At 44.5% G+C, this 18,836-nt stretch overlaps 3 protein-coding genes across 3 annotated transcripts in view; 1 reads left to right on the top strand and 2 right to left on the bottom strand.

Moving 5' to 3' along the window:
* kiaa1217 (KIAA1217 ortholog) overlaps nucleotides 1–6,158 on the bottom strand; it is an 80,796-nt gene extending 74,638 nt beyond the window's left edge. Inside the window, exon 1 of the mRNA XM_086065712.1 lies at nucleotides 5,941–6,158. Within this exon, the coding sequence (XP_085921838.1) occupies nucleotides 5,941–6,013 (73 nt within the window). The 5' untranslated portion in view covers nucleotides 6,014–6,158. The remainder of the gene's footprint in view (nucleotides 1–5,940) is intronic.
* A 1,419-nt stretch (nucleotides 6,159–7,577) lies between these two features.
* On the bottom strand, nucleotides 7,578–10,325 carry otud1 (OTU deubiquitinase 1). Its single transcript, XM_086065688.1, has one exon. The coding sequence runs from the start codon at nucleotides 10,010–10,012 to the stop codon at nucleotides 8,879–8,881; it is 1,134 nt and encodes a 377-aa protein (XP_085921814.1). The 5' UTR covers nucleotides 10,013–10,325; the 3' UTR covers nucleotides 7,578–8,878.
* A 2,452-nt stretch (nucleotides 10,326–12,777) lies between these two features.
* On the top strand, nucleotides 12,778–18,599 carry tgif1 (TGFB-induced factor homeobox 1). Its single transcript, XM_086065689.1, has 3 exons — nucleotides 12,778–13,156; nucleotides 15,707–15,930; nucleotides 17,349–18,599. The coding sequence occupies exons 1-3, from the start codon at nucleotides 13,141–13,143 to the stop codon at nucleotides 17,988–17,990; spliced, it is 882 nt and encodes a 293-aa protein (XP_085921815.1). The 5' UTR covers nucleotides 12,778–13,140; the 3' UTR covers nucleotides 17,991–18,599.
* The last annotated feature ends 237 nt before the right edge of the window (nucleotides 18,600–18,836 follow it).

The following is an 18,836-nucleotide window of genomic DNA, read 5'->3' as shown; positions in this document are numbered from 1 at the left end:
ATAATAATAATTTTAAAAAATCTGGAACTCAGGTTCAAGGGCAATATTTCAGGGTAAAAATATTGATCTATTTTGATTTAAAAGTGATCGAGTTCCAAACAAGTTAAAAAGCCTCTTTGTCTTCAGATTACAGTCAGGAGTGATGGATCAGCCCTCCGCATGATGCTAATTAGCAGACTTTCCCAGGAGCAAAGTGGATTACCCCGACGTGACCTACAAACTTTGCCAGGAAGTGCTGGGGAAAAAAAAAAGTGATTTTGTTTGCTCATTTTTACATGTTGCTGATGAGGCAGCGCACACTTTTATCAGCAGAAAAAAAACAGAAGTCAACCAATTGGAATGTACAACTGCTGGGGCTGAAGGTGTTTTTCTCAGGCTGGAAGAGAAAGTCGGCCCTTTCTCAGCACTTTCCACATGTGAGCACACACGTTCCCACACACACTGTGGCGTTCCTTGCACTTATCAACATCCGCCTGCTTCTTCCTCATTGTGAACCTCCGACTTGCTGTCAGTAACCAGGAGTGTCTTTACCCGTTTGCTGGCTTATCTGTATTATGTCATGTAAAATGCATATGACATCCATAACGAAGACGAATCTCAGTCTCAGTAGGGAGTAGACCTCTGCCCTCAATCCCGAACCTTTGTTTACTTAATAATGCAATCAGTTGGATCATTGCCTTGGGTGACCTCCATGGATACAAAGTTAACTGTGATTTTTTTTTTTTTTTTTTACAAATAAATACTGGATCCTTTCATTGTCCAGAATTTATTGGGTTGTTTTTCTTTGTCTTGGTCCAAGTTCCACACCACTGCAAAGTTTTTTGAAAATTAGTTATATCAATTTGCTATCAAGCTAACTAACTACCAAAACATAACCTCTTATCTAACTAACTAACTGATGTCCAATGACCTCTTACTCAACTCACTAAGTCACTTACTAACTACTAATCCAATCACGATCATGCATTCAACTTACTGGGATCCAAGCACATTTCAATTAACTAATCATAACCCCTTATCTAACTAACTGCTGTCCAGTCACATCTAACTAACTAACTCATAATTATGTATCTTTAAAGTAACTAACCAACAAACAATCTAACTAGCCAACAAATAAATCCAATGACTAAATAACTCAAACCTGTCCAATCGTAATCTCGTGTTCAACTACCTAACAGATAACTAGAAGCAAAACATTGTAACTAGCTAACTAACCTTCCAATTGATTTACCAGTAACAAAACGATTAACTAATTGTGATACAAGCATATCATCTAAACTAACAACTAACTAGTTACAATTGTATATTGTCAAGATTATAAAGTTAACTGACTGATTGGCTGACTGCTCTCGCCTCATACGTTTCTTGATTTTCCGAACGAGACACAAACGTTTTTTTTTTTTTAATACTTAGCATAATAGTTTCGGCAAATACTTTTCTTTGGCAGCAAGAAAACGGGCTCAAAACAAGCAGCGCGTTCCCCAGCAAAACAATGAGGACTGCAGTCGCAGGAGTTCTTTTGTTTGCGTTCGTGCCAGACGACCTCTGTGGCGGCGACCCAGATCTTTTGATTGATTTGGAAAGTCATTAAAATCGCTGTTGGTGGGCACGACAGTCACCAGTGCCGAGTTTTTCCCGACATGCCGACGATGGGCCTCGTTATCAGGTATCCGCACACATTCATTTAGGGGCACTGTTAAACCTGAGCCAAGGCGCACGCTGTATTTTATATTAGAGAGAGAAAAAAAACTCATGGCACATCACTAAAAATGTCACCCAAAAAAAAAGTGCAATACTGAATAATGTACCTACTCAACAGGCACAGGGTTCCAGGTACACTCGCAATAAGTGACCTTTGCTTCGGCATCGAACCACTCGACTTTTCCCACTCATCACTTCCTGCCCCTTCGTTACAACGGCAACGGCAACGGCCGTTGACAACGTGGCGCGATCGCGCTTTGAGAATGTTACGAGTTCCCTATCAGCAACGAAAAATACAGCCCGCTCGTCTCTAATTGCCAATAAAGCAGCTGAGGTATTTCAGGACCGCCGCTCGGAGGCCAGACAGGCCCGACTCCTCGCGATCCATCACTTGCGCATTCGCCCTCTGCGCATTAACAGCCTTTGGATTCTCTCGGTCTTGAGGCGACCGTAAACATGATAGAAGAGTTTGTTTACTCCTCTGCGGATCCCGCCGGCCGCCGGACTGCGGTGGCCCGGCAGGTGCCGCCGGGCTGACGGCGAGCCGTAAGTGGCCGACGCCGAGAGGGGGGTCCATGTGTCACTTGTTGCCGCTGAACCGGTGAGCTTCATTATTTCCTTGACACCGCTTCGGGGGCAACACTCAGGGGGGGGGGGGGGGGGGGGGGGCATCTGGTTCCTCTCAAATATCATCACAATGCTGCCCTGCAGCCGCGTCGACTTGACGGATGGACGGCTCGAGATTAAGCACATCCGCATAAAACATTCTCTTCTATATTATGTTGATTGAAGCACAAAATCAGAGCGTGGTTATTTATCATGGAGAGTAAAAAAAAGCAGATGGTCCGAAAAAATAGGAAACGGGCAAGAGAGGGTTTGCGATGATGATGATGATGATGATCATTCCAAAATCAGACATGAATTCAAGAATTTCGCAATCAATGGGAAGTGATCCAGTGAAAAGTCACGAACGGGGGCACGGACAAAACCCCTCGACGGACGTGCGGCGCAACCTTTGCACGCCATTACGGCGTTCAAGCAAAGTCACCTCAAGGTCGTTGTTTTTTTTTTTTTATCCGAGTGGCAGCAAGAAAAACAACAGCGTCCGTCTGCTCTCGGGGAGGAGAAGGCCACGGCGTGCTGTCGAAACGTTGCCACTTTACGAGAAGGGCAACTTAAGAGCCCTTAAGAGAGAGGCACTTAATCCGCCGTGGAAACAGCTGTTTAAAATCTCCGGGGTCCATTTTTCTTTCTTCAAGGTATGGACAAACACAAGTTGAGATTGCTCGAACACAACGTATACTCGGGGAGCTTTTTTTTTTCCTGGTGCGTTTTAACACGAAAGTGGCTCTCTCACCTCTGGAAGTTAAATCGGAGCACGGCGTTGAGTGACTAAAAGATTTTTTTGGAAGTTGCCTATAACGTATGTCGTTGTCGTCGTTCCTCGCTGCCAGTCCCGAGTATTGCTCCTATTATGGCTATTTTTGCAAGAACTCTGTGTGAAGAAGTCACAAATTCTATTATCTGTGTAACGTAACTCGATTTCACTGCTGCCGCACAACAACCTTCCCGAAATGATTGTATCCATATGTGAGAGGGGGGAAAAAAAAGTTCCGAATTGTGGCCAATAAATATAGTTTAGAATCTCTATTTGAACAATGATATATTACAAAAAAAAGGACTACGAAGGGCTAAAATGACAAGCGGGTGGTTTCTCTGAGGGACTAAAATACTCATATATGCTCTCGACCCTCTCCTGGCCTTTTAATTTGGCTCGGCGGACAAAGTGGGAGTGGCTTCCTGTGAAGATCAGACAAATGATTGATGGCATAACTTCCACTCGGCCCCCGTTCTCTTCATGCTACCGATTGAGCGGGAAGGCGCGATCGTCCCTCGGCCGTCCAATCAAAAAAGGAGCATCTTACTCTTTGCGGGCTGTCGACGCCCCCCCGTAAATATTTACTTGCTTGTTTAATTTCCCACTTGATGGGCGAGCAGGCACGCCGGGGATCCCAAGTATTTGCATACGAGCAATCAAAAAGTCCAACCATTCCTTTTCTATAGCACTCGTTCGAGAGATGTGCTCAACGCTACCCACTGTGTTCCATTAAAAAAGTCCATTTGACATAATATGTCTGCGTTAAAAAAAAAAACAAAGTCTTCTTCTTCTGCTTTTTTTTTTTTTTTGCACGGTACACTGCATGTGGAAAGTGGATATGAGATTGCAGTTTGATGTCACCTCACCTCAGGTCATCAGGAGTGACACAATAACGCATCGCTGCCACCGGAGATGACATCATACTTCGCTCGGGATGCGTCAGCAATTTTCCAATTGCGTCTCATCTGGCCTTACACTCGGCCCCGTCGCCATGGAGATGCGGCTCATTCGCCTGTTGCTGCTACGTTGCAGCACGTGGGGGGGGGGGGGCTAAAGATCACGTGCGCCTCATCAAAAAACGCCGACCACACTTTGAGGGGAGGCTGTAAAGCACCGGGGGGGGGGGGGGGGGGGGTCGGCCGTCGTGTGAGAGGAGCGTCATCCTACTCGGGAGTCAACATGAGAGGACACCTGAGGAGGGAGGTTGGCAGGAGCATGCAAAGGGCAGCTGCCACTTCCTATGAGCGTTTGCTGGATGCTGCTGACTTGCATCCGAAAAGGAAGGAGGGAGTGCAAAAAGAGGGGCTTCCAAAACGTCAATGATTTAATTATGCTGAGAGGATTGCGCGAATATAAACAAAGTTGCAACTGCAAAAGAGTTAAATGAAATGTCGCTAACACAACTTTAGGACTATTTTTACCTTACGAATGAGGAAGCTAAGATGATTCATCTTTTGTGAGAGACAAAATTGTTTCAGAAATAGTGACTGTGTTTAGAATCACGCCATGGTGCACTTTGTATCGTGTTCGCTGTTTTAATTCTGTCCAGTAAGTACAGTGGTGAAATTAACTCATTCGCTGCCATTGACGGCTATAGACGTCAACATTTAATTTGAACTATTTCTATTAGTTTAACATTTTTTCCCCAGTTTTCTTAACAAGAGTATGAAAACCTAGAACAAAAATATTGTACATTTAGAACAGATATCAAATTTGTGATTAATTGTGAGTTAACTATTGAAGTCATGCAATTAATTACAATTAAAAATTGTAATCGCCTGACGTGATTAAAAAAAATAATAATTAAAAATTAGGGCCGTTTTAATCGGAATTGAATCGCATGACTTCACTAGACTTCAAATTTTATATCTGTTCTAAATGTACAATAAAATAATTCTAGGTTTTCATACTCTTGTTTAACAAAAGTGGAAAAAAATGTTAAACTAATAGAAATTGTTCAAATTAATTTTTGACATCTATAGCCGTCAATGGCAGTGAATGAGTTAAAAAGTTTTTGTAAAAATGTTTGTTTTACTTCGAAGGGCATTGTGCTACTCCTGGAAAGCATATAACACTGCAACATAGATGCTAACCCGTAGCCCATCTATGGTGCTCCCCATTATGAGTTAGCATTAAGCTAGCAAGCCATATTTAAGTGGTTGTTTTAAATACATGTGTTATAGTGTTTTATCATTCATTGGATAGTAAACGTCAAGTCTCTTTTTTGTATATCTTTTCTGGAAGTAGAGGTGTATAAGAGGCGAGAACTCTCCATAACATCATAACAACCCAGGCGAAACTTGGCTCCTCAAAATATATATAATAAACTGATAAGCTGTAACACTTCAAAGATTCAAACCCCAAACGTGAGAACTACGAGGCAAATGTGCTAACCGCTAAACCACCACGAGGCCCAGAACATTCAAATCATAATGAAAACACTGCCTGTACACTTAATAAAAGGTTTTTAGCATTTGGAGCCTGCTGGAAATTAATTTACATGATTTCCTACGGGAAACATCAGAACAACTTGAAAGTCAAGCAGCGCTTTGCTACTTGCAGCATACATGATTTAATTATATACTGAATATATAATCACAAACACACATCCTCTGGTCTGCAAACAGCTGCATCCTCAACTATCTCATACGGCGTGCTCAAACCAAATGATTGACTCTTTAGCATTCGTACTATTATTGTTATAACTATAAGGAATATGATGATAAAGTCGTATAAGCAGTTACACATCGGGGCAACGTGGATTTTAACCGTACGACTCAATTTGGAAGGCAGTGATTGATTTGAGTGGTGCGTCTCCAACAATCAAGGTCAATTAGCGGATGAATAAAATAGTCCCTTACTGTGAAATTTGCCCCCTCCTCTGTGGTCAATCGTGGTGGGGAGGTCCGCGAACTGCACGCGGTGCCGCGACATGTCCGATGTTCTTCCCCGCCGGCTGCTTCCTGCTCTTACTCTCTCTTCTTTTTTCTTTTCTTTTTTTTCTTTTTTTTTTAAAGACTCCGCGAACTGAACTTCACCAGCCAAGCGCAACTGCGTCGGGGCGGCCGCGTCCCTATTCGCTCGCAGGCGGCCACCTCCGCCACCTCCGCCCCCACCGCCCCCACCGCCTCCGCTCCGCTGGGGGACGTCACTCCGGCTGAAAATACAAAAAAAATAATACATCTCAGTCATCTCTTTCGACTTGCATTATTTATTTATTTATTTATTTATTTAGTGTGCTGTATAACGTCTTCGTCAATTTGACAAAAATGTACAAAAAAAACAAGTGAGAGCCAATTTAGCCCGGCTTAAGCCACTGTTTGTGGGTTTTTTTTTTTTGTATTTGTCTCCAATTTAAGTTCAGCGGGGAGAGCATTCCACATTTTAACTCCCTGATAGTAGAAGCGAGACTGTCCAAAAGTTTTCCTAACAGGGAGCTCATGTTGAGTCTCTGGTGGTCGGTTTACGAGAAATGAGACCAGATAACAGTCGTGACACGCAGATTAATATTCCTTAGATTTTGATGAAATGCTAATGTTCAAACGGTGGCACAATTAAGCATCCTTGAGTCGTCAATGGCAAACAATGATATATTTTTGAAGAAAATAACCTCTGCCTGTTTTTATGAACTCTTACTGTTGGTCATTATGTAAAATGTTTAAGAACCACTGCTCGATGGGATCCATTATTTGGGGTCAACAACACCCTCTAGTGGAAGGAGAAGGAAGTGACCAGTAAGGTTGAAAATGTGTGGAACGTCATTTGAGTCTTACTGGGTTGGATCCATTGAAGACTAAATTCTCCATAAGGGTTGTCTTTAAGTCGAAGTCAGGCAGTAAACCCCACAAAAATTTGGTTTGTTGGGCCTTTAACAATGCAGTCAATTTGTAAACACACACACACGGTCACCCTTATAAATTTGTGAAAAAATAATCGACCAGAATTGGACGTTTTCAACCATGGAGAAAAAAAAATCAAGGCACACCACCAGACAAAAATGTCAAGCCGAACAACTGACGAGCATAATTCGGCTTGGCGGTGAAGTGCTGCCTCCGCCAATGAAAACCCAATCTCATAATGAAATTGGCTCACCATTGGATGTAGCGGTGTGATGGCGTGCAGGGAATGTCAGAGTCTCCAAATGTTTTCTAAATTTGTCACAAGTCGCCTTTTTTTTAAAAAAATACTCCCCAGACGGGTCGGAAAAGACACTAAATATAGCGACAAAATTGCTAAACTGGCAACAATGAGGCCATCTCACAACTGCAGAATCATGGCATTATCCATAACTAGGTCAAAAGAGTTGGGAGAAGTTTTCTCAATCATGAGTTAGCAAATTCCCCCAGTTGACGGTGTTTATTCATTGAGGATAAAAATACACAGCAAAAAAAAAAAACTTGTAGCTATTCACAAAATCCTCAAACATGACAAGCGGCCTGACCCAAAAAACACTTCCAAGAATTCCACGGAGACGCGCAGCGAGTCAAACACGAAGGAGTCACATAGAAGGACACTTTTATTTGTGCATCAATTGCAGATAGAAAAGGTGGCAAAAGGTATCTGGATTACGAAAGGCTTGCTTGAACACGTCATTAAATGTTCATCTTAGTCAAATACATCAAAACAGTACATGAACATATAGAATGTAATAATGCATTGCAACAAACTTGAATTACAAAAAAACAAAAAAAAACACGTTGCCATAAAAATGTGCATCTGCTTCGTAAGCATTTAGAGTAGTTGGCAGCATTTTAGGTCCCAAGCTTTAAGCCTGCAATATATAAACAGTGCGGCAATAAATATGTAGCATTTAACTCATGTCACAAAAAGGAATATTAAGGTCAAACTGAAAAGATTTTTTCTTACATTTGGAGGAAAAAGTGTTGTTGTTTTCAAGATAGTTGGATTTATATTGCATTTGACAGTATTCAATTTGGAAACTTGTAATTAACAAGATAAAAGTTGAAAAGTAAAATCATATATTTCAAAGCTTTTGTTTCAAAAGTCACATTATGACAAAAAGAAAGCATAAAAGTCATTAATTAAAAAAAAGCACTGTAGAGTAAAATTGAGATTAGACCCCCCCCCCCCATCATATTAAAAATAAAAATATTCAAAGTCTTGGGAAGTATGTTTTCAAGAGTCAGATGGATTCACGAAAAAAATATGTATTTTTTTGTTCTATTATTTCAAGGAAATGAACACTAGTATTTTGCAAGATTTAAAAAAAAAAACAATATTCAAGATATTTGGGATTTTTTTTTGATGGAGGAAAAAAATAACACGTTATGCGTTCTTTAATTATTATTATTTTTTATAAATACAATTACATTACAACTTTGTTTTCCTTTTAAAAAAACACCATTACCTGTTGAATTGTTTTCTTTTACGTGTGGCCCGAGTAACCTTACGCTAACAGTCAACACAAACATGCTGTGTTCGGAATCATTCCCTGTTAATTGCGTAATTACAACATACCAAATCAACGTCGGCTGGTTTCCGAATAAATAAACTCACAAATAATGTCTACATAAAAGATAATTTTCGCACCCCAGCTCAAAATTGTCTCATGCACACTACATTCCCCCACTTCACATTTTTAGTGACAATCGGTTGTTTGTTATTTTTCAAGAAACATTGTGGCGGGGGGCGATTCCGAACACAGACACATTTTCATCCACTAATGTCGCAACAGTGGCAAATACAAACAGTCAAGTCTGTGCACGGCACTTTGTTAAACCTCATACGTCTTATTAAAAATCAATCACTTAAGGCACAAACCAAACAGTCTTTCTGTGTTTACACAGCTCCGTTTTTCTCAATGTACATTTTGGACAAGGACGCTGCCATGGACTTGGCCAGCTCCTCGTCCCGCCTCCTCTGCATCTGGGAGTGCCGGCACCAGTCCTCGTACTCCGGGTTGTCCACGCAGGCGTCCATGAGCACGTCGTAGTGTCCGTTGCTCAGCCAGCTCAGCCAGACGGCCGGCTTGGACGCGTCCTCCTCGCCCAGGAAGTGCACCATGGTGGACACGGTGGGGCTCTCGGCGCTGCCCCCTGTGGTCAGGTGGATGTTGGCGTCCAGCATTTGGCTCATGGCGAGAAGCTCGGGGTACCCGGCCCAGGCGCCGTCCTGCGCCGCGTTGATGAGGAACTCGCCGGCGTCGCCCTCGATGACCGGGTTGAACTGGTCCAGGTGGTCGGCGATGTGGTGCACCGTGCGCTCCCGCAGCTCGCTGTGCCCCGCCTGGTCCCCGTAGGTGGCTTTGCATACGGCCCGGTACAGGCAGTTGCCATCCGGGATGATGTGGTACCGGAACTTGCGTCTTTCCCGAAGATACTTATTCTGCGTTTCCACCTCGGCAAGGTAGCGGGCCACCTTGTCATCTCGGGTCACCTTATCATCAATTTTCTGCTCCTGCAGTACGCTGAGCTCAAAGTCCGACGTAGACCCCTCATCCTTCAGGCGGGGCTCTGTAGGAGTGCCGCAGGGCTCCTCTTCAAGCACCCACCTGTTATTCCTCGCTTCTTCTTCAAACTGTATATTCTCCCCGGGGTCCTCCATGAAAAGTCCATCAGTCCTGTTCCTGAGCTCATCTATAAAGTCCACTAGCTCATCGTCAGGGGGCGGAGGCTTGGGCACCCTGGTGATTTGGACCGGTACCGTCCTCTCCACCCCGTCCGCTCTGCGTATGAGCAACTCGGCAGTGGATGTGAAGTAAACAGGCCTGGGCCTCGAGGAGGAGGAGGAGGAGGAGGCTTCGTAGCAAGAAAAAGCAGGCATGTTTGCGGAAGTAGCGGTCGCCTCTGGCTGGCTCGGTCCCGGTGCGTCTTCCTCTTCCTCAGGTGTGCTGGAGGTTCCGCCGTTTAAAGTGATGGTGACTTTGCTGGATGATCTCGGGTAGTGGGTCAAGGCGCTGTTGTAAAGCTGCATGTCGAAGCGCGTCCTTTATAGCAAGCCCACCGCCAGCCAGTCACAGCGCGATGACGGCCACAGCTAAAAATACCGCCGCTTGTCACCGACATCGACGCGGCGAAGTTGCAGAGGAAGTTTTTTCGGCGACCCCCGTCTGTTCCCGATAGTAGAAAAGTGGAGGGAGGGAGGGGGGGACACTGTATACTTCGGCCCCACTCGCGCCACTCCTACACCGGGAGCCTCCCAAAAAGCTGGGACGGGAGCTCGGCGGTTGTTAAACAGTCAAGCCCGATCGGGTGATGGACGTTGTTTCCGTTTGCGGCGCCTTCAAAATAAAAGTCACAGGTGATTTCAAGTACTCGCACACTCAAAGGTACGTATAGAAAAAAAGACAAAGGTAACTCATCAACTCCCTGAATTAAACGTGTACAGACTCTGAAGCTTACATGTGTACAAACATTTTTTTTTTTTATTAAATATCATACATGTATAAACTAACTAAAAATCACTATCAAAACAATGTGTTGTTGGGGACAGACTAAAAAAATATAAAATTAGCAAATGGCTGTAAAACAAAATAACACCATACCAGTGATTCAGTCAAATAAATACTAAAGTAAACAAATCAAGAGATAAAACTACTTGAGTACAGTAGTTATAATCTACTTTTTATCCTATTTTCTTTTGAGTGCGTTACAAATTATTTTATAAATTTCCCGAGTTATGGCTAGCAGACCCTGATTGAGAACAAATTACACCGGAAACTACACCATTCTGGTTGTCTTTGTGGCGAGCTCTTTATTTTGAAAGTTTGAATGCGCCATATCTTGCGTGCTTGACACACCCTTACTTCCGGTCCAACGTGAAGGAATGCAACAGTGAAGCATACGGAGACATCAAAAGATGAGATACGTCAGCCTGGTTGTGTAATAACGCCTAAAATGAACATCTTGTTACTAATACAAAATAAAGTACACTTTAGCTCTCGCTGAGGAAGAATATTAGCCATTGAGTAAACTGAATTGGGAAACTGTGGACTTTTCCATGTTATTTATTTATATAATCACATTACATGGCCTGATAAAAAAAAAAAAGTGTTTTGTGTTTCTTTCTATCACTATAGTGATGATTTTACAGGGCATTAACTGGCTTAATTACAAGCGTGGCAGTTCTCACGACACTATCTGACACTGAACGACGGTGCACGTTGTACAGACACCATCTAAATATAGGTCTCACCACATTGTTTCAATAATACACGGGTGAGGTCATCCCATCAAAATAAAAGAAACGTAACTGCACAGTTTGAAAGGTGAGGGCAGAGGTACACTCGAGTAATCATTTTTATGATTAGTTTCACTGCTTCAGCCATGTTGGAGTGTCTGTTCACTATAACTTTAGCATTGATATGAAAAAGGGGGCGTAACTGGGTGTTATATAACATGGATTGGTTAACATATAGTACCAGTAGGGGAACAAAACGTAATTTTGCATTTAATAACATTTAAACTGAAAAAAAAAATGCAGTAAATTCTCCAATAAATCCATAATTTAAAAAAATGTAGACACATTTTATTTTATTTTTTTAGAGAGAAATATTACTCAATCAAATGAAAAATAAGTACGGTGGTAACCAACATTGCTACTTACCTACTTCTTACACCACACGCAGTCCGTAACCTCGAAATGTCGTGTGATGCCAAAAAATGAGAATCCTCCACAAAAAATTATTGGAGCCGACGACATAAATATTAAATATTTTTTTTAGAGGAACTTGAACCATAGTTGAACAAACTGCTATCCTTGACATCTGATTTATGCAACAGTTGTCGGGCCAAAACCTCCTAAGTCACAATTTGGTAAATAGTTTATTTTTCAAAAATATATACTGTTGGCCAGTCCACAGGTGTGGGTGTTATTTTATTTTATTTATTTTTAAATATATATATAAATTATTGAAAGTGTTGAAAATGTATTTCTCTCTTTGATGATGTAATGTTAATGGTTGAACAAAAAATTAACAATTGTTGGGGTCTCCTGAAAAGTCACTATTTTTGGAGGTTCGAGGTTTCCGACGCAAGCGATATAGGAAACCATAACTTATAAAAAATGAAGGACAACCTCAACAGTCCGACTGCAATCGAGACTCGAGTCAAAATAACTTGAATAATCACAGGGTTCGATAGATGCGAGTAAAAAGTCATCAGAAAAATCAATACTCAAGTACAATAGATAGCCGCGTATTTGTATTTTCCTGACGTCCCTTGCATTCCCACAACCGTCCACCAGGAGACGACATTTCGCTTCAAGAGCGCTTATCCACAGCTTTTCTTTTTTTGAGCAGCTGTCGCATGGCTGCGCGGCGCATACAAATGAAGGCATTGATCTTGCACTGTTTTTTTCTCTCATGTTTTTTTGTTGTTTTCAACGTGTTGACTTAGTGCGCCAACCTCGACTGCGCAATATAAACACATACTGCATATAGGGTTCGAGTACTGTATAACGAAACCAATAATTACACGGGCGAAAGCGATACAGTAAACAAAACCGTGAAAACAACAGTAGCTTGTTTTTGCACGTTGTGTTTGTTTGTGTGCGTGTGTCAGTGGAGCGGATCGAGAGAGGGGCGCGCGGAGCTGATGTCAGCGGGCGGTGGGGAAAGGGGAGGGAGCATCCTCCGTGGGTTGAGTCACGCAGCTGTCAAAGATAGCTGTCACCCAGTTCCCCCCCATCATACACGCACAACGCAGTCAATGAGCAAAAAGACTCGCGCGCGGAAAGAGAGAGAGAGAGAGAGAGAGAGAGAGAGAGAGAGAGAGAGAGAGAGAGCGAGAGAGAGAGAGAGAGAGAGAGAGCGAGAGAGATCTCAGGTGACCCCCCCCCCCTCCCTCACCTCCTCCTCATCATCATCCACCCCCCCAACACACAGCCTGCCTACCTCCGCCAAGGACCAGCACACGGCACAGAATCCCCCCCCCAAAAAAAACGGATACATTTTTCTCCTTTTTCCAACCCCTTCTTGATGAATAAGGATTCTTCACATTTGGATACACGCTGAGGCAGCAGAAGATCACCGCTGCGGGGACCTTTGCTTCTTTTCTTCCACGCGAGGATCAAAAAGTGGGCTTAGAGGTGGTGGGGGGGAAATGAAGACGAAAAAAGGTAAGATGTAGTGAATAAATGTTTATTACGACGAGGGAAAGGGGTTTTTTCTAGAGCCATTTCCCTCCACGGAGTCTTTTGTCTACGGTGCAGACATGACAGGCTGTGAGTGCCATGTGCTGGCTCGACGTCACCGCCGAATTACACTTCGTTTGTTCCCCGCTTGTTTACGCCCGAATTCATCACCGGAGCGAGGCGAGAATAACGCCGAATGTCCCCTCGTCGTCCGTCGGCTTTAAAACTCCAAGTCCGCGCGCGGGTTAAGCCAGTCTTTGTTAGCAAGTTTGAATGCGGTGCGCGAGTGCGCCATTTTCCCGTTGGAGTTTGGTGGAAAAGTTGTTAAATGTGTTTTCCCGTTGACGTTTAGTTTGACAAATTGCTTGAATTGGTGTAAAAGTCTCGACGCTGGCGGCTTGTTTGTAAAAAAAAAAATGTGTCACGGAGCCACTGGTAGTCGTGTTTTGGGGGTTGACCTCATTGTTGGAAGTTTGTTCACCGCGTGTCCACACACACACACAAAAGAACACAACTTTTAAGTCGCATAGCGTACACGAGGCCAGTCTCCAATTATGTTTTAATGTCTTTCCTGGCTACTGTGGGTGAGACTTGACTTCAAGAAGCGCGAGATAAATGTTTTAGAAGTTTTACTGCGAAGCGTACAAAGAAATTCGAAGCAGCTCCAGATTCTTTTGTTTAGTCTGGAGACGCTGATTTGCAACAGGTCTCCCCTCCCCCTCCTCCTCCACCACCACCACCATCATCATCATCATCATCATCATCTCCCCGGCCCACGTAATTACCTCATCCTGTTGGCTGCCCCACACTTTTCCCACTAGAATTCGGCCCCCACGGCGGTCTGCGTGGTGAGGTTTTATGGAGGTTATGGAGTAAACCCACCTCCACCAAACTCACTTTCTTCCCCCTTAAAGTCACTTCCGCATTAAGGTGAGCTCACGTGACTTAGGGGCCTTTTAAAATAAGAAACCCGGAAATGCCATCCCCCCCGCCCCCAAAATGGCGGACGTTTGACCCACATCTGTCAAACACCTAATATATCCCAAATGCACTGTTTATTTCAATGGAATTTAGTTATTTTTAGGGGTAAAAAGTTAAATACAGGTGGTCCATTGTTTATTTTTGACATTAGAGTACAATTATTTATGATAATTGATGTTATAAAGGTATAAACAGCAGGCGGTAAACTCGTTGGCACTTTATATAACAGTGCCTTGAGATATGACTTCGAAGCTTTTTGAGGTATAAATCATCAATCAATGTTGTTTTTTTGTGCTTTGACTTGCAAGCGCATACTTGAGATACGAGCATTCTATGGTGGCAGTGACTCACTTCACAACAAGCGGTTGTACAAGTTTAGTAGATTGAATTACAGAACAGTCCTTCAAAAAAGAGGCTTCATGCTGTTTGACACTCCCAGTTAAACTTTACAGTTAAACTAAACAAAATAAAGACAATTGTGTATTTATAACAAGCACGTTGCTTCGCCCTTCAGTCTGCTTGCTTAATGCTAAATCTAAATGGCATGTACACGTACAGTATGTTGCGGTTCAAAAGTTCTATGAGCTAGTTTGTGTGGCGGTAAAACAATACGTCATCCTGTGGCACGAGAATGCGCGCTCAGTTACCACACTACTTCGTGTTTTCATTTGTTTTTATTTACTTATGGCCTACATGCGTTTTTCATAAAAGTATTTACTGTCAGTACATTTAAAGGTTAGAAATATTGAACTGTGGTAAACAGTTGATATAAATAACAGTTTGGTGGTATCATCACTTTGCCGTCACGGGGATAAGCTGAAAAAAAACACTTGCGGGGGCTAATCCTGAAGATGCTTGCTGAACTGAAATCTTGTTTGTTGTCTTCTGACTGTTGAGGGATCATGCATTTTGAACCGTTGACATATCACCACCCGATCTGTTGACTTCTGATGCGTATTTTGAACCCTGGAGATTCTCACTGAGCTGAAATGTCACCAGATTTGTTTGTTGACAAGTTGTTTGACTTTCCAGGCCCATTTTGAACCCCTGACATGCCCGCTGAGCTGTATTGACGCCTAACTTGTTGACTTTTGTGGCGTATTTTGAAGCCGAGAGCTGCGTACTGTGTGAAAGTCTGTTTTGTTTTTTTGTTTGTTGATGAGTTTTGTGGCATATTGGGAATCCCTGAAATGCTCCTTGAGCTGAATCCAAAACCTGCTTTGTTGACTTTCGAGGCATATTTTGAAGACTTGAGATGCACATATTGTGTCTGACTCTTTGAGCTTTTTAAACTCCTTTTGCACATGTTCCATCAAACAATGGAGGCCTGCCATGGTCCGCCTGAGTCACACAAGCACGCGAGGTGTGTGGCTCCAATGCGTCCGGGCTGCTTTTATGGCTGACAGCCGACCGCCTTTTGTGACGTCCTGTCGCCTTCTTCTCTTCCTCGCACATTTCCTGCCCCCCCCCCCCCCCCCCCCCCCCGTCGATGAATCACATGGCGCAACCTGACAGCTGGGAAAACCAACCTCTCTCTTTCCCGCCCTCCGTCAGGCATGATGATGTTGTCGGGGAGCGAGACGGACGACGACGACGGTGTGGACGCCCCCCTGGACCTGTCGTCCAGCGGCGGCGGGAAAAGGAAGCGGCGAGGCAACCTGCCCAAGGAGTCGGTGCAGATCCTCAGGGACTGGTTGTACGAGCACCGCTACAACGCGTACCCCTCGGAGCAGGAGAAGGCTCTCCTCTCCAAGCAGACGCAGCTTTCCACACTGCAGGTACTCACGCACACACACAAAGTAGGGGGGGGGGGGGGGTGAGGAAGTATGGGCTGAATCATTTCCTGTCAAAACATGACACTACTGCATTGGAGGTCGTCTGCTTTTGTGGCGCAACTCCGCAGTGTGTGAGGAGGAGGAGGAGGAAGAGGAGGGAGCAGTGAGTAAGTGAATGCTGAGGAATTTCCCTCCCCGCAGCCGTTCCCATCCCAGCTGTCTGGGAACAATGCGGAGTCATTTACATAGCTGCAGCCAGTTACGACTGGCCCGCGGAACCAAAGAAAACAAGGCGGTTGACCCCCCGATTGTCGCTATGACAACCACCGTTTTATTGCCACTTTTTTTTTATTTTCGCACCAGCAGCACTCAAGTCAGAATCTAACCTCGATTACAACACAGAGTGAGATCAACGGGAAAGGGAAAAGTGCACCAGTCAGCAAAAATAAGTGAGAATTTAAAATATCCTAATTCGGGTCAACTGCGGCCTTCTATTTTCATTGCATTACTTAGATAGCCTAAACTCGCATTAGCTAAATAAGGATATAAACATGACATCCAATTTGATCTGTTGTCACTCGAGAATAGTCATGATCTACTCCAGGTCGCTAATGCTAATTAGCGCGCTTCTCGCGGCACTTTTATCACTCAGAACAATGGCTATCCATACAAAACGCTTCAGGAAAGTATACAGACAAGCATTTTAACATTACTCACCGGCATATGCTCTTCCTACGCTGAAAAAACCCCAAACTTTTATTGGAATGACGTGATCGTGACTTTTTCCTTCTACTCTCTAATGTGGCTACAACTTAACAGTGTATCAGAATGCGCAGAACCACACTGCCCCTCGGTTGCCGAATTGTGTACAACATGAACAGCGCTCCCAATAAAGGCGCACACAAACAAGGGCAAGACGGTATCAAATGTTTTAAATCAAATAGATTTTGGGACATTTGAAATCGATTCCGAATCGTACTAAAGCTCAACCTTCTTCAAGCGTACTACTGTGATGCCACCCAAGAAAAGGGGTTCAACCAAACTTAACTTTTATACCAAAGCGCAATCTAGACAAAGTTAAGAGTTTAATTGGATCATGCTCATAGTTTGTCGTAGGCGGGCGTCTAATATTATTGGGTGCAAAGTTGGAAGCAAGGTTTCTGATTGGTTGTTTTGGGAAGCTTGTTGGCAGTTGGGCGTATTTTTCTTTTTCTGTAGACTCGGAAGCGGTTTCTGTTGCTTGGCGAACTCGTTCGTTCTTAGCTGGCTTGTTTTGCCGTTTTTCAGCCAAACACGGTGGGAAGCGGGTTGCTCTGTGCAAAGTTGCCGACAGGGGGCGCCGTGGCTTGTTTGGCACTTAGAACGATCTGGTCTTTGATTGCGTTCGGTGTCCAAGACTGACCTCGTGTGACCTTTCCCAGGTATGCAACTGGTTCATCAACGCACGCCGGCGCCTCCTCCCCGAGATGTTGCGGAAAGACGGCAAGGACCCCAACCAGTTCACCATCTCCAGGAAGTGCGGCAAGGCGGGCGACAGCTTCTCTGACAGCTCCCAGTCGCCCAAACACAGCAGCAGCGGCAGCAGCCCGCTCGGAGGCACCCACGACGACGCCGGCTACGACAAACGGATCCTGCATCCTTCCTGCTTCGAACCCGCCACGCCCGGCGTCCTGAGGAAGGCCTTGTCTCCCTCCCCCACCTGCACGTCCCCCTCATCGGGCAGCCTGCCCACCCGGCCGTCTGTCATCTGTCACACCACTGTCGCCAGCCCGAGCGCCCTGCACCCGTCGCCGCTGAACTCTGACAAGGCGGCCGAGCGGCTGCAGGCGGCGCAGGCCCTCCTCAGGTGTCTGGATAAAGGGGCGGGCGCCCACCTCCCCGCCGGCGCCACCACCGGCGCCATCCTGGAGGGAAACCTGAGCCCCCGCAGCGGGCTCTTCAACACCCCTCCCCCGACCCCGCCGGACCTCACGCAGGACTTCAGCGGCTTCCAACTCCTGGTGGACGTGGCCCTGAAGCGGGCCGCCGAGATGGAGCTGCAGGCCAAACAGTTAGTCTCCTAAAAGGGGGGGGGGGACCCCAAATACACAAACTCAGACCATGTTTGCTATCTTTTCTAAACCAATCAAATTTTGTTTTGTTTAAAACAGTATCACGGTGCCTTGGCTGGAAGATGTTTATCCATTTCATATTTGTATCGACGTGTTTCTTATTTGCACCCCAGGGACCAAAATTACGGGGACGAATGCTACCTGTCTTTCATCCAAACACATTTCAGGTCCTGCTGGATCTCGGTGTCTTAACACTTTTGTTTTTTTTTGCTCTTGGCATCAACGTATTCACTACTGTAGTTAATGTTACACTATAGTTTGTCATTTAGCTGTTTTGTTGTTTTATTCCTTTATTTCCCACATAAGGGACATATTCCAGTTGACAAATGTAGCAGGTTGGGCCAGTGGACTGGACGATGACACTACACCTTTCTTCACGCTGTTTTATTTGTTATTGACAGACAGCCAAAAAAGAGGCACATTCATGTACAATAGGACCACGTGTATAGTTAATGTGACGACATGACGCCCTCTGATGTGATTTCTTTTCATACTGTGCAATGTTTGTGGCGAGCGAGAGGTCACGCGGGACTCAAATAAAGTTTTGTTTTTTCTACAGTCCGCGGCGTGGTGATCTGTCGGCCAATTAGCATAATCCCGCATGAATTAACGCCGACCGTGCCAGCGCGGGTATTAAGTGACGCCGCCGTCGTGTAAGGCCACTTCCTGTCTGGCCCTGACAGCTGTTGCATCGGCAAAGCTTCTCAATAGGATTTGTCGTCTGCCTGGAAAGACGCGGCGGCCTCGTTCATTCATCAGCTCAAATACAGCCATTGTTTTAGTTGACACTGTAAAGTC

The sequence above is a fragment of the Leptonotus elevatus genome, chromosome 21, assembly GCF_054856555.1.
Source record: "Leptonotus elevatus isolate MCC_2025b chromosome 21, RoL_Lele_1.0, whole genome shotgun sequence".
NCBI lineage: Eukaryota > Metazoa > Chordata > Actinopteri > Syngnathiformes > Syngnathidae > Leptonotus > Leptonotus elevatus.
The sequence above is the reverse complement of the archived record's forward strand: the minus strand, read 5'-3'. Positions and strand labels throughout refer to the sequence as shown.

Coding starts and splice junctions, on each gene's coding strand:
- otud1 (XM_086065688.1), bottom strand. CDS start 10,012: ATGCAGCTTTACAACAGCGCCTTGACCCACTACCCGAGATCATCCAGC.
- tgif1 (XM_086065689.1), top strand. Junction 15,931..17,348: donor CGCAGCTTTCCACACTGCAG/GTACTCACGCAC, acceptor GACCTTTCCCAG/GTATGCAACTGGTTCATCAA.